The 15,282-nt window shown below is 55.2% G+C and overlaps 1 protein-coding gene across 3 annotated transcripts; it reads left to right on the top strand.

Moving 5' to 3' along the window:
- Positions 1-226: 226 nt before the first annotated feature.
- Positions 227-14,782, top strand: Pdlim4 (PDZ and LIM domain 4). 3 transcript variants are annotated; one of them, XM_038328326.1, is made up of 7 exons: positions 227-371; positions 5,257-5,408; positions 9,428-9,506; positions 13,377-13,573; positions 13,759-13,922; positions 14,235-14,352; positions 14,475-14,782. In XM_038328326.1, exons 1-7 carry the CDS (start codon positions 279-281, stop codon positions 14,677-14,679), a joined length of 1,008 nt encoding a protein of 335 aa, XP_038184254.1. In that variant the 5' UTR covers positions 227-278; the 3' UTR covers positions 14,680-14,782. The 3 variants fall into 3 exon arrangements, with proteins under 3 accessions (XP_038184254.1, XP_038184255.1, XP_038184256.1); XM_038328327.1 differs by having other exon boundaries at positions 13,392-13,573; XM_038328328.1 differs by lacking the exon at positions 14,235-14,352 and having other exon boundaries at positions 13,392-13,573; positions 14,475-14,656.
- The last annotated feature ends 500 nt before the right edge of the window (positions 14,783-15,282 follow it).

Below are 15,282 nucleotides of genomic sequence, written 5' to 3' on the forward strand. Positions count from 1 at the left end.
ACCTAGACATCGGAGCGGACCCTATTCTGAGGGACTTCAATAAGCGGGTTGGGGGTGAGGGGTGCAGCCTGAGAAAGTGAGGGGCGGTCCTCGGAGCCCCCAAAGTGGGAGGGGTCGGGAGCCCGCGGGGCCAATCGGTGTGCGCGGGGCGCGGACAGGACGGAGGGGGAGTTCGGGGGCGGGCAGGCCGGGGGCGGGGCGCGGCGGCCAGGCAGCGGCAGTGGCGGCGGCGACTCCTCCGTGTCCGACTCCAGCTCTGGCTGTAGCTCCGGCCCGCGATGCCCCACTCGGTGACCCTGCGCGGCCCTTCACCCTGGGGCTTCCGCCTGGTGGGCGGCCGGGACTTCAGTGCGCCGCTCACCATCTCGCGGGTGAGTACGACCCCCGCAAGGCAGCGGGGTGGTCCTGGGGCTGAGCCCTGCTTTTGTGGTAGACCGAGGACCCGGATCCTCGACGTGCCTGAAGCTTGAAAGCAGAGTTGGTCTGGGTGACCTGCGTGCCGTGGAAGGGAGTTCCAGCAGAGTAGCGCAGCCCCACCCCCCCCTTCCCGCACAGTCTGCCCCATTTGGTGGTAGGACCCCCCCCAAAGGGTTCACACACTAGTTTCCCACTGACTTTCTTTAGGGTAAGTCACTGTGGGGCCAGGGAAAAACCTTCAGACTTGGTCCAGGAGTCTGGGCAGCTCTACAGAGGCCCAGAAACTCCTCAGACCCAACCCTGCCTAAAGTTTTGGAGCAAAGTAACTGAAAGTCTACTTCCCCTATCAAAGGTCTGGGTAGCCCTAAAGGGTCTGCTGTCCTGAGAAGTCCATCCACTTCCCCACTCTGAACTTCAGTTTCTCCTCTCCTCTCAGTCACTCTAGGGGCAGCGACCAAGAGGTACTGTTGGCTTCCAGGCAAAGGGGAGACTGTGAGGTGTCATTCCACCTCCTTACAAGTCATCACAAAACCAGGGACCAGTACACCCCAGTCCAGGTCCTCAAAGCCCGGGATCATACTCTGTTCCTAGACCTGGGGCTGAGGAGGAAGATGAAGGGGCACAGCCCTGGAGAGGTAGTTGGTCTGATGATAGAGGGGAGGAGCTCAGGGCCTGAGGCAGGGATTCCCCAGCCTTGGAGCCAAAAGAGAAGAGAGCCCAGGCTCTGCCCTTGGTGGCTCCCAGGCCAGAGGGAGGAGACAGATATGGACATCCCTTCTCCCCACAGAGGCTCCTTGAGTTTTGGGGACTTGTGTCAGAAGACTGAGATCCACTCTGCTGCTTCCACTGGCCCTGAAGGCTGGGTCAAGCTTTAGAGACTTCTTCTCAGTTCTTGGGAAGAGATAGGCACCCACCCCGTGGGTGTGGAATCGTGGAATCCTCTATATGGGAGCCTGGGTGACAGGCAGGACCAGCTGTCCTGGGAGGCCTCCCACATCTGTCTTCTCCACAGGTCCCTTAGGCCAAGTGAGGTCTGCCTTCAGCACATCCGGGAGACTTTCATCTCCTTGTTCCCCCTAGAGATCACCTCTCTCTGTCTCTCTGTCTGTCTGTCTCTGTGTGTGTGAGTGGGGCGGGGGGTGGGGTGGGAAGAGAGCATCTATGTCTGCTTGGTGGATCATGCTGTGTATCTACAGAGGAGGACTGGCGAGGGTGTTAGGACAGCCAGCGGGCCAGGCACCTTGGGTGTGAGGCCGCTGACAGGCTCAGTGGCCACGACTGAGTGCTGCAGGCGGCTGAGAGCTAAGACATCTGTTGCCCACGCGGCTGCCTGTCCAACGGGGGAAAGGCCTCCACACGTCAGCAGAGGCTGTCCCGGCCTGTTTGGCACTGATGGGGGCTTGGAGGGAGGAGATAGAGGCCCCTGGTGGACCGACGACTTGGGAGAGAGGCATCCTCTTCATCCCCCAGAGTCATGTGGCAGTAGTATATAGCCATAGGAGCCAGGATGACTGAGCCTGGGTTAGGGTGGGATTTGGGAGATTTACAGAGCTGGGGAGGCACAGGCCACAACTTGCCTAGCAGGTACCTCAGGGGCAACACTACAGGGACTGATGATGTGTGGGTGTGTCCTCGCTAAAGGGCTTCTAGATCCCTTCCTGTGTCTTTCCAGAGCCTCTCCTATGTTTCCAGAGCCTCCTTTCTACAGAGTCCAGTAGAAAGGGACAGCCACATGCAGACAGTAGAGGGGATGATTGTTTGGCTGGGTTGGGAGCTTACAGTCTTTGCCCAGGTAGCCTCTGGGGTCCCCAAGATCAGTGATAGGTGAACTATAATGACTATGGCCTTTTCCAAGCATCACAGGATCCCAGGCTCCACCCTCGCAAGTGTTGGTACCAGCACCTTCCCAGCAGCCAGTTCTTGGAATGAGCCTTGCTGTATGCCTAGCCTCTTATAGAGATGTTCTATGCCATGAAGGCCTCTGGAAGTCCCCACTACAATCCTTAGACTCCTGGCCTCACATTGTAGATTGGGACACCGAGGCACAGAGAAGTTAAGATACACAGGGAAGGGGAGTATGAGCTGGGACCGGGCCTGCTTGGAGTTTGCAGTGACTGGTGAGACGATGCGACCCTCTGCGGCTCCCACCCACCACAAGCGTCTGCAGTGGGCACAGCAGGGCCTGGAATGCGGCAGGTGAGGGGGCTGACTCATGCCATCTGACCTCACTACCCCCACCTTCCTTCTGTCTGTCTGGTTATCTTGTACTGCATAGCTCGACAACTGGCCCAACCCCACCACTTCCAGTGATTTCCTTGTTTGGAATGTTCCAGGGTTCCCAACCCCATGAGAAACGTCAGCATCTCACCCCAGGGCCTATAGACCCTGCAACATCTGGCCCCTGCAGCTTCTCTTACTTGATTGCTTCCACTTTTCCTTCACTAGTGATGCTCCAAGTCGCACAAGCTCCCCCCCCCCTTCTCTCTTGGATGAGCCATTATACCGCTGGGTTCCACCTGGTGTGCTATCTCCACACTCTTCCTTTTCGCACAGATGCACAGTGGTTTACAGGGTAAGCTTTGATTTGGACCCAGTTAGCCTAGGTTAGAATTCCGACTCAGCCGTTTATTGATTAAATATTTCTTTGTCTTCTTTGGACCTCGGTGGCTTAGTCTAGGAAATGGGCTTGCCGTGAGAATTCAGGAGACAATGCGTGCAGAGGGCAGCTGGGAGTCACGGTTTCCTGGCTTCGAGCCCTCTTTGACCAGAACTCCCTAAGCTCAATGGTGCTGGCCACATCCCAGCCACCTCTGCTTCCAGGAACTTCCTCCACCTACAGGGACCTGAATGCACCCCTTGTGCTGGCTGAGTCATCTTGTAGCCCGCTAGCCCTGAGGAAGAAGACTCCTGTCCAGTGGGGGTACTGGGCCACAGTGCCCTTGCTACAGCCCCCTCCTTGTTGGTCTGTAGGCACGAGAACACCTTTGGCCTTACCTGGTGACTGAGAGGTTACCCTGTGCCAGATACGGAAACATTCTGGCACAGATCGGGTATCCGTGAAGAGCAGGGAGCTCTGACAGAATCTTGTCAAGAGAATGGGGTCGGATGGTGCCAAGTGGGCACCTGCCCCAAGAGGACAGGCTTCTGCAAGTACCTGGTGCCTAAGCCCAATGAGTGAATATTTATGGTGGACTGATTGTTTAGGGCATCACACTCTAAAAGAGAAGTTTCCTTGAGCAAGATGGGGAGATAATTCAGTTGGGAAAGTGCTTACCGTGTAAACACATGGGCCTAGGTTTAATCTCCAGCCCTCACATAATAAAGCCAGGTGCAGGGCTGGGGAGACGGATCAGTAGGTAAAGTGTGGATCCCCAGGATGCTTGCAAAAGCTGGATATAGTAAAGCATGCCTGCAACCTTTGCACAGGGGTAGGTGGTGACAGGCAGATCCCAGAAGGTCACTGGCCAGGGAGAGTCTAGTGAAAAACGGTGAACTCCAGGTTCGGTAAGAGTCCCTGTTTCAAAATGATAAAGGCAGAAAGCCATAGAGGAAGACCCTGATTCTGGCTTCTACACAGGTACACACAGGCAAGCACACACACACACTCACACACACGCGCACACACATGTACACACACGCACATACCACATGTATACACATGGGGGTGGGAGGAGAAAGCATATTTCTTGAGGCAGCCTATTTCAGGGCAAGGCATCTTGGGCAGTGCCCACACCACGCTTCTAGCCAAGGAACTGCCAGCGCCTGGCTTTGTCCACTCTCTTAGAAACTGGCTGCGCTGAGCCTGCCAGGGTTGCCAGGAGCTCCCACCCCCAGTCCCTCTGATAGCAACAAGGTCATTGGCAACTCTCAAGCCACAGAGAGGTGTGGGCTGTTCATACTAGGCAAGAATGAATATTCCTTGTCTGTTTCCCGTCTGTCTCCAGGGTGCCCTGCCACCTCAGTCCCCTGGGGTTCTTATTTAGACATCTCAGTGTCTTTCCACACCCTCATCACGTGACCAAAAGTGCTTGGGTCTGTTGGGTCAGTAGAGGACTCTGGGGGTTCTGCAGGGGACACAGAGTTGGAGTTATGACCCCAGAGTACAGGCTGTCAGTTGGAACTAGACGGCTTTGAACTTGCTTAAGGAGGTGATGTACTCACCCCCTTCTAATTGTAAAGGTGTGTTGGCAATGCAGGGGTGCGGGTAATAGGGGCACAAGGAGTTACTGGTAGAGGAACTGGGCTCTGCGCTGAGGCCTAAAGGAGGAGTGGGCTAGTTAGTAAGCAGGGTTAAAGAGTCAGCAGAGTGTACCAGCTGGAAGGAACAGCATTTGGGGAAGATGTGAGTGCTAGCTGGTGCTTTTAAGTACCCTACAAGGGTTTAGATGGGATGCCCATAGCGTGATGGAGCAGTTGAATGCAGGTGGGCATGAGAGGTGAGATCAAATAAGTAGGGTCAAGGGCAGCTTGAGTAGTGCGTCGTCGGTGTAAAATATCTAATACTTACGACATGTCCACGCTCTATGTGTGTCTGGGCATTTATGTCCTTGTGTGTCTGAGTGTGCCTTGCATGTCTTAGTGTACTTACACAGACTATAGCCTTGCCCTTGTCCAAGGCTAGAAGCCCTTCATATATCCTTACATCTAACCAGGTTTGCAGGGGCTGAAGACGGGTTTTGAAATCAGAGGCCACAAGGGGACCTCCGCCACCCTCCTAGCTTGTCCACCCACAGGTCACACTGGCACAAGGCCACACTGGCTAGGTGCTGAGGTTGACGGAAATCTAGTGCAGAAGGCCACATGATAGCGGTGCCAGCCATGTGATGTCTCTAACCACAGGTTCATGCCGGAAGCAAAGCGGCCCTGGCTGCCCTGTGCCCAGGTGACCTGATCCAAGCCATCAACGGCGAGAGCACAGAGCTCATGACACACCTGGAGGCCCAGAACCGCATTAAAGGCTGCCATGATCACCTTACCCTCTCTGTGACAAGGTACAGATGGGCAGGCTGGGCTAGAAAGGTGATAGGCCATGGGACGGGGGGTTGCTGGCCAACCTGATGAACTGAGCCAGCACAACCTTTCTGCCTCAACTTGGAGCACACCATCCAGGCCCAGCCCTAGAGACTGATGCTGTCATGGAGCCTGAATAGCACTAGTTAGCCCAGAGTGCTTTGTTGCCTTTGCAGAAGAAGAAATAAGATCTTGAGCTGGGTGGCACACACCTACAATCCCAGTTCTTAGAAGGCTGAGAAAGGAGCAAGAGTTCAAGGTTAACCTGAGCCACATAGTAAGATCTTATCTCAATGCAAAAATCAAAACAAACAAATAAAAAAATCCTGTCAGTTCTTTTCCCTCCTCCAAGGGACCAGTTTGGGGACCAGCTCATCTGCAGACTAACTTAAAAATGCAAAACCCAGTGTAGGCCCACTTTACAGATGAAGCTAGCAAAGTAGAGGACACTTTTAAAAAGTCACATAACCAGCCCATAGAGAGTAAGTGCGCTCTCTCTCTCTCTCTCTCTCTCTCTCTCTCTCTCTCTCTCTCCCTCTCTCTCCCTCCCTCTCTCTCCCTCTCTCTCCTCCTCCTCTTCCTCCTCCTCCTCCTCCCCCTCCTCCTCCTCTCCCTCCTCCTCCTCCTCCTCTTCCTTCTCCTCCCCCTCCTCCTCCTCCCCCTCCTCCTCCTCCTCCCCCTTCTTTTCCTCCTCCTTCTCCCCCTCCTCTTCCTCCTCTTCCTCTTCCTCCTCCTCCTCTTCCTCCCCCTCCTCCTCCTCCTCCTCTTCCTTCTCCTCCTCCTCCTCCCCCTCCTCCTCCTCCCCCTCCTCCTCCTCCTCTTCCTCTTCCTCCCCCTCCTCCTCTTCCTCCCCCTCCTCCTCCTTCTCTTCCCCCTCCCCCTCCCCCTCCTCCTCTTCCCCCTCCCCCTCTTCCTCCTCCTCCTCCTCCTCCTCCTCCTCCTCCTCCTCCTCCTCCTCCTCCTCTAGTGGCTGCCAACCTTCTGACCAATCCCACAGCTGTTCTGCCTCAGCAGCTGTCTTTACCAGGGCCTATGACTCTATTCTGGTTAAATCTGGATTTGGAACAAGCTTTCCTTCCATGGACCATGTAATGCTGTGCAGCCCATCATGAAGGGATGGGGGTGGGGGCAGGTAACTGTGCCCCAAAGATGGTGCTGGGATGAAGGTTCAAGCCTCTGCCTTGCTCAGGCATTGGCCCTTTAATCAGTTCCCATGAGCAGTGTGGGATCTCTCCATCTGCCTTCCCCGCCTGGGTCCAAAGCCACAACTCAGTTTGCCACATTCACTGCTAACAGGGACTTTCCACGACCCCCTGTGGATCAGTGTGGGTGAAACCATCCCAAAACCACAACACAGTTAACCCATGCCTGATTGATCCATTGGTTCCAAGCCTTTAAACATGATGAAGAGGGTTATAAGGTAGCCCCTGCTTGTGCCTGGCCTGTGACCAGGTCCCTGTTGGGGTCAGGAATCCCGGACATTCCCTTAGCTCTGAGCAGCTCAGCTGCAAGTCTCTGCTCCATTTGGCACCCAGAGGGCTCCCCAGTCTCATCTAGACCCTTCTATCTTAGGTACCCACAGGAGCTCCGTGGGCCTGTGTTTCCTTTCCCATACATCCCGTTTCTCGCTCTCTGCCAGACTGAGGCATGGCTGGTTAGGGGAGGCTTTGCCCACAAGTAGCCTCCGAGGCCTCCCAGTTTGGCAGGGTTCCTGGGCCCTGACTCACCTCTGGCTTTGTTCTCTAGCTGAATGAGGGCAGCCGTAGAGATGGCGGAGCTGGGGGGAGGCTCAAAAGGGTCCTGAGTCAGGAGATTCCCAGAGAGAATGATGTCAGGGATGGGAGTGGGGTGGAGATCCCCCTTCCTTCCTTCCTTTCCTGGTCATTTGTTCCAATCTAGGCATGGATGGAGCCAGGAGGCCACTTCCCTGTTGCATTTTGGGAATTACAGTCTCAGAACGCCATGTGGCCATGGAGCAGATGAGAGCACATGGTCCATGTCACAGGGCCATGCCTCCAACACGTGCTTTACCCCACCCCATCCCACCCCACCCCACCCCTGACCCCAGACTTCTGTCAGGGGCTGCCTTGTCGTCTTGACGCTGAGTGGTGAGGTTTCCTAACCTCGCTCAGTCAGAATGAAAACTTACTGCTTTCCCTCCCTCCCTCCACCACCTCCAGTCTGCACACACTAGTCTTGGGGGATTTGGCAACATGGCTACCTAGACTGGACCCTCAGCCCAACCCTCTTTCGGTTGGGCCTACCTACAAGGCCTCTGTCCCTGCTTCCTGTCCAGCTCCCTCCTCAGTGCTATGCCAGGGCACAAGGCATGTCTTCCTGCTCCTTCATAGATTCTGCAGAGGGTCAGCCTGGCTAGATGAGGGACTTGCCATTCTTCTTAGAGCAGCTTCCCTGCCTCTGGCACCCTGCTAGCTTCCCCTGCAGACTGCGATGTGCAGGATAGGCCTTGTTTCCCTCTAGACTTATTGTACATGGAGCCAAAGGCAAGCATCTAATAACCCGAGTCAGACCAAATCTCTTGGGCCTGTTCCATAGATCAGAACCTTCCTCCTCTCAACCACGCCCTGCCACAGGTAGTCTCTGTTGCCGTCATTAGCACCTTTGCATAGCCCAGCTTTTACTTCTCGTAGCGCTTAAAGATGGGCAACTGGAGCCACCTGCATAGCCCGAAGTGGAACTCAATATATGCCTAAGCCCTCCAGTCTTATCTGACATCTTGGGCTATTCTCCTGGCACTGGGTACTTGGTGCTCTCTGACCCTTAGACCCCAGGCGTATGCCATTCTGGGCAGATGTTTAGAAAAATATAAGGCAAAAATAACCAAACAAGGCATCCCTGGTTTGTCATACTGGAATTCGGAGTAGGAAGATGTGGTTAGAGCTATTTCAGAGGCGTCAATCGGGAACCTAGCTGAGCAGCTAGCGACAAAGGCCGCGAGGAAACCGTTGGCCTCCAGAAGACAGTGAGCGGAGTGAACAGAGGTAACAGACAGATCACGGAGTCAGTGTGGATACCATAGTAATCCCTGAGCCATTGAGCTGGGTGTGATGGCGCACACTTTTAATTCCCGCACTGGGGAGACAGAGGCAAGTGGATTTCTGTAAACTCAAGGCTAACCTAGTCTATATAGTGAGGACCAGGACACCCAGGGCTACATAGAGAGACCTTGTCTCAAAAATAAATAAATAAATAAATAAATCCCTAAACCAGCAAGGGGGAAGGAAGCAGGACTGAGCTCTGAGAAGTCCCAGGAGGCCTCTTGGTGGAGGGACATTATTTCCACAGCCTAACCAGACTTGCTATACGTTGCCTGCCAACCCAGGGTCCACACGCCCTCCTGGCTTGCCTCTCCTAGAGCTACTGAGTGGCAGGGCTGGGCCCAGAGCCCTTAGGCCCGCCTGTCCTGCTTATGGCAGGTTTATGATGTTTTTCTCCCTCCTGAGTGGTGTTTGGCTTTTGGTTTCTATGGTGAAGCAGGAATTTCCTAATGGCCTGTTTCCCATCTGGGCTGGGCAGACATCAGTGATGACTCTGCCTGAGTGGGTGGAGGCAGCAGGAGGGGAGGTGCTCCCCCACAGCCTCCATTTCACCTCCCTGAGAGCCACCCAGGCCCCGGCCAGAGGCTGTGGAGGTCAGAGGATGAGCGGGACTGGCTCCCGGCTAATCCATGTGTGAGGCCTGGCCTGCCTTGCTGTGATCTGAGCCTCCCAGAGTGGAGTTTCTACAGTGAGGGAAAAGAGTAGCTGAGCTGCAAGCTCTTCAGAAATGAGATCAGGGAGGGAACATGTAGCCTTGCCTCAGGAGGGCAGACCTGAGCTTGTGGCTTCCGTAGACACTACTGTGCTAAATGGGGAAATGCTGAGACATAGTCTTTCTCCCTGCTGTGAGCCTTAAACCTAACCCTTCTTGTCCCTGGTTCCCAGGCATGGGTGGGAGGCTGATAGGCAGACATATCTCACCCCCGCAATTCCTGCTGCAGGCCTGAGAGCAAGAGCTGGCCCAGTGCACATGACGACAAGGCTCAAGCACATAGGATCCACATTGACCCTGAGTCCCAGGTATGTACAGATGCGGCTGGCCTGGCCCTGCTGACTCAGAGTGAGACCAGGGCAGAGGAGCAGGCATGGCCCAGATTCCACCTATACCAGTGAAATTCTTACATTGATGTTCAGATGGTCAGGACATACAGTGAAAGAGAAGGCTCTTCTGGGTCTTGCCTGCCTGTATCCCGTGCTCTCGAGGTGGTAAGCACCTGCAGTGGGCTTGTCCCGACTCCAAGCAATCCTGCATTCTTGGCAAGGGTGCCTGTGGTGGACTGGGGCTGGGCTAGGTCTTGGCTCAGGGTTTCCACACACTGAGCTAAGGTTTACTCCCATACCCAGAGATGCCAGATCAAAAAAGTCAACAAGCTTGGAGAGAGATGGGGTGGGGAGGTGGAAGCCTAGAGTCATGGGTGAATTTAGGCTATGGCTGTGCCTGTCTTGTGCTAGCCTTAAGTACTCTGTCTGAGGCTGGGGAGTTCTCATTTTGTGTCACATAGACGTTGCAGGTATTGTCCTGTCCTTAAGAGAGTGAGGGAACCCAGATGCTGTAGGATCTCAGGAGGGGTAGCCAAGTGCAGCAGGCTCAGATCCCTAGAGCTTGCTCCATAACTGGACAAAGTGGACCCTGGGCTAATCTGTGATGTAGCTTGATCCAGAACGCTCAACATGCAAGGTGTGCTTTTGTCTGCTTTCTTCATACAGAGGGAAAGGGACCAGGCAGAGAGAAGAGGTTTCAACAAGAAGTCAGAGTGGGCTCCCCAGAGAAAGAAAGGGTATCCAAGCCCAGACCTTAGGACCCAGACAGAAGGGTGTGGGAAGTGGAAATGTATATGGGCAGGCGGGCAAGCATTTGCAAGTCCAGGGGTGAGAGGCCAGAGCAAAGAGAGGGCAGGGATGGGGGAAGCATAGCTACCAAGAGGCTCTCAGGTCCTTTGTCCTGGACTTCAGCTTGTCCTGGAAGACATCTGTATCTTTGAAGCATTCTTTGCTCTATCTGAGGTCCTGCAGGCAGGGAGGAGAGGACAGATTTGGCCAAAAACAGGCAGGCAAGGAGGACCAGAAGGTGGGCTATTCCTACAAGAAGCCTACCCCCTCTCAGGGCTCCAGTGCGGAAAGGACAGTGGAGGGACTCACCACAGACCAAGGCCAGTGAGCCCCAGAGACCAGGGGCTGCTCCCCTTTGGGGTTGGCAGACGGGTGGTGCAGAATGGCTCCCCTTTAGGCTTGGGAGGCTGGGGCTGCCGAGTGGCTTCCCTACAGGGTCAGGAGGCCAGGGCTGCGGTGCAACTTCTCCTGTCCCCATTCTTTTCCTCACGGTTTCCTTCAAAAGCCACTGTGCCTGCAGTGGTGGCCCTTACTGTAAGGAGACTGATTTTCCACAAACAACAGAGCAGTTCCCCCAGCTGTTGCCCCCCTTTTGTACTTAAAAGGTCTTGGGCTCCATGGGTGGCGACAAAAACACCCTACCCACGCCTGCAGGGCTGTGTCCCCAGAAGCACAGACACAAGGCTCATTGTCCCCACACTGCTCCCACCCTCTGAGTGCGGGGGTGGGGCTGGCTAGAACCATCAGAGAGGGAGGAAACCACATTTAGCCCTAGGCCAACATGGGGCATCCCTGGCACGCATCCCCCAAGTGGAATGGGGCAGGGTAACTGTAGCCTTAGAACCACATTCTCTGCAAGGCCACAGGAGACCCCCTTTTCTCAGGGCCCATGTGAGACAGAGGGCCTGTGGGCCACCCAGGGTGGAAGAAGCTTAGCACTAAGGAAAGCTTTCTGGTGTGTGTGGGGGGGGGGGGAGGGGGAGGAGCTTGAACACCCAGACTTCTGAGACTCAGCCTTGAAGAGAGTCACCTGTTCCTCCTCTGGGTGCAGTGTTCACCTCCCTTCATGTTGAGTGTCCTGTTGTCCTGAGTCTAGTCACCCTCTCGTTGACATTCTTCGGAGACTGCACCAAGCACATCAGTACCAGGCTCAGAGCATAAGGTGTGTGATACACTGCCAACCAGAGAGAGGAAACAGAGGAAAAGGGCGTGCAGGAATTCCCATGACAGCCATCCAGCCTGACACGGGGCTGTGCTAAGCGCCTGGTGCAATCAGTCATCTTACTTCATCCTGAGTACTTCATCCTGAGGAGCCATGATACTGAGCCCATCCCATTCTCCAGGTTAGGGGAAGAAACAGGTTCGGAGAATAAAGTGCTCCGGTGGATGACAGGAACCACCACTCAAACACACACCGAGGTCACCACTGAGTTAGCTTAGAAAAACCGCTGCATGGGTGGCCATGGGAGGGGCCACAGCTCACTGATGACCCTGTAGTCAGCTCCCACACCCTGCTGGGTGGGGGTGAGAGGGTGAGTGAGGGACCGCCATCCTCCTAACCTCTGCTTCCTGACTCCCATTACCCTCTTTTCCACTGAAGTCGCATGCAGCGCTCAGCCCCACCCCCTCCCCAGTCCAACCCCTACCAACCACAACCCATCTGGTCCCCATTATAGGCCGGGCCTGCCTGCCTGCCTGTCTACCCTGCAGACACATGTGTGCGAGTGCTCAGGTTTCCAGGGCCTTTCACTGGGGACCAGGGGTCCTGCTGCTGCCGCTGTCGCCTCCACAGCAGCATTGGTAGGACCCTATTTGGCCTTTGTTGAAATTTGAGGGGCAGGGTATGCCCTACCCAGCTGATTCTGTCCTGCAAAGATAAGGGGAAATCAAGGCAGAGCCTGGCCAGTTTGACTGCTTTAGTGCTGGGAGCTGCCTGAGCCCAGGCTGGTCTCTTTCCCGTTAGGGAACATTCTCTTTCCTTCTCACCCGGGCTCCCTGTCCACACTGCAGAGCAGAAACACACACACACACACACACACACACACACACACACCCATGATTATATATATATCATCTCCTGGGCTGAGACACACCCATGGTCTAAACTTGAGCTTTAGCCCCTAAATGAGGCCGCTTCACCTGCCAGGCCAAGTTTAACCGCCTGGCCTTCCCCAGGATGACAAGCAGTGGCACCCAGTGCCTGTGACCTTGCAGGCATGAACAAAGGTGCATGTAGGGAGATCAGCTGGCCTGTGTGTATTGTCCTAACCCATGTATATGTCTTTAAAGGCATTTGTGAGAGTATGTGTACCCCTGTTCATATGGCTGCAGACGCACTGTGTGCCTTGTGCCTGTGGGCTGAGGTCAGCACAACTTTGGACTCTGCATGGACCCAGGAACCCAGACCCTGTTTAAACCCACACCTCAGAGATCCTATCCCGTCCTTATAGGCTGAGGAGCCAGCGCAAGCCACCCCTCATCCAGTTCTTTCAATCATAGGCACTGGGCTTCTCTTGGGGTAGTGGGGCCCAGTCTCCACTCCTTGTCTGCTGCTCCGCAGGAAAGCTACAAAAGTGGGGAGCAGGGATAAGATGCAGGACCGGAGGAGCTGACCTCATGGCGGCACGCTTTTACCTCAGACTTCCCTCTGAAGGGCCTTCATGAAAGCACATGGGGCCCTTCCCAACTATAGGATAAGGGTTTCTTTTTGCATTTCCAGCCATGGACCCCTTGAGTGCTTGGGTACAAAAGCCTAGAAATGTCAGAGCAGAAGTAGCTAACCAACATAGAGACCTGGAATAGCAGGGTGAAAGAAAGGGCATGTCAGAGGACTCCTGATGCTACTGGCACCATAGCCTAGAGATGTCAAAGACGTGGCCAGCAGCGGGCAGAGAGGACTGGCATAGCAGGGTGGAGGAGGAGAGTCAGCAGCAGCAGGCAGAGAGGACTGGCATAGCAGGGTGGAGGAGGAGAGTCAGCAGCAGTGGGCAGAGAGGACTGGCATAGCAGGGTGGAGGAGGAGCGTCAGCAGCAGTGGTCAGAGGTCTCCTAGTGCCTCAGGCCTCTCTCTTCCAGGACTGCAGTCCAGTGAGCAGCAGGCGGTCCTCAGTCTCTGGGTTTGGGCTGGACGACAACAGATCAGGCCTGGGATCTCCATACGGTCAGCCATCTCGCCTTCCAGTCCCTCACAACGGCAGCAGCAATGAGGTCACCCTGCCAGCCCAGATGAGCGCTCTGCATGTGTCTCCACCTCCCAGGTAGGACAGAGCCCAGGCTTCGGAAGCCACACCCAGATCCATCCTTATCCATCAAATCTCAGCCATTCCCATCCTGGCCCCTAAAACTTGATCTTGGAGCCCTGTGTAGTTACAGTCTGACTTATAAGGCTGCCGGAACCAAGGATGGAATGATCACGCTAGCCTTCCATCTCTCTCCTGCCCAGCGCGGACACAGCCAGGGTTCTCCCTCGGAACCGGGACTGCAGGGTGGACCTGGGTTCAGAAGTCTACAAGATGTTAAGGGAACCGGCAGAGCCAGCGGCCTCGGAACCCAAGCAGTCTGGATCTTTCCGCTACTTACAAGGGATGCTAGAGGCTGGTGAAGGTGGTAAGGCTCCCAGCCCCTTCTCTCACCTGCCTCCCCTCTCTCCACAGGGCCCCAGCTCACCCTCCACTCCTCCAGCCCCCAACCAATGCACACCTTCCAGCCATCTGCCCCCTTCAACTCCACCACGTCTGTGCCTTCACCAAGCCTTCACCCTCTGATTTCCACTCCACTGCCACGTGGCTCCCCCTTACATCATACAAACCAAGTGCTTCCCCTCTAGGCTTCTGACCAGGGCCCAGAAGTAGCATCCTGAAGAAATGGGGGTTTTAATCTCACCTGCCCCATTCATACCACCTGCCCTCTGGATTTCAGGGGAGCGGCCTGGGTCTGGTGGTCCCAGGAACCTCAAGCCAGCAGCCAGCAAGCTGGGTGCTCCGCTGAGTGGCTTGCAGGGGCTGCCGGAGTGCACGCGCTGTGGCCACGGGATCGTGTGAGTACCCCCACCCTGCTGCCCACCTGCACCACCACTGCCACACCTCTGCTCTCCAGGGCCCCGGATGGAGGTTTGTCCTAGAATACGTCCGTCACCTGTCCCTCTTTTCCCCACCACAGGGGGACCATCGTCAAGGCAAGGGACAAGCTCTACCATCCCGAGTGCTTCATGTGTAGCGACTGTGGCCTGAATCTCAAGCAGCGTGGGTACTTCTTCCTAGATGAACGGCTGTACTGCGAGAACCATGCCAAGGCACGAGTCAAGCCACCAGAGGGCTACGATGTGGTGGCTGTGTACCCCAATGCCAAGGTGGAAATCGTCTGAGCTGGGAAATCTTGCTTCGCCTGCTTCATTTAATGTCCCCCAATGGCCCGTGTAAATATATGTCCTCCTGGCCTCTCTAATAAAGTCCCTCTGCTTGCTGGTGTCTGGTCTGCCAACCTCCAGTACAGGCCAAGGCTCCAGTGTGCCGTAAGATCGATTCAGGTGCCAGGCCTGTTCTAGACACCAAGTTCAGTGACGAGCCAGACAGGTCTCGTGTTGTTCCCGCAGCCTAGGTTGGATGGCAGACTGTCATAAGGGATAGCTTTGTTAATACTGAAGTCAGGTGCTGCGGTGTAACAAGGAGTTTGACCTGGGTGAGCTTAGGAAAGATGATAACTGAGACCCAAGAGATGAGGGAGGCAAGAGTCGCCACAGAGTCAGGAAATATTTGAAGGTAAGCATGGGGCATGAAGGCCCTGGTGTGCCTGATGTCTGTGTGAGTGGTCAGAGGGGGCCCCTAGCGACCTCCAGGGGTGGTATTCACTTCCTGGTTCTCTCTTCCCAGGTTTTTCCATCCTTTCTGTCCACATAAACTCACCACCCTTTCCCCCTTCTATCTTCATCCTCCCACTAGGGGGCGTGCTTGATTTCTCCATCATGAGA

The sequence above is a fragment of the Arvicola amphibius genome, chromosome 4, assembly GCF_903992535.2.
Source record: "Arvicola amphibius chromosome 4, mArvAmp1.2, whole genome shotgun sequence".
NCBI classification, from domain to species: Eukaryota; Metazoa; Chordata; class Mammalia; order Rodentia; family Cricetidae; genus Arvicola; species Arvicola amphibius.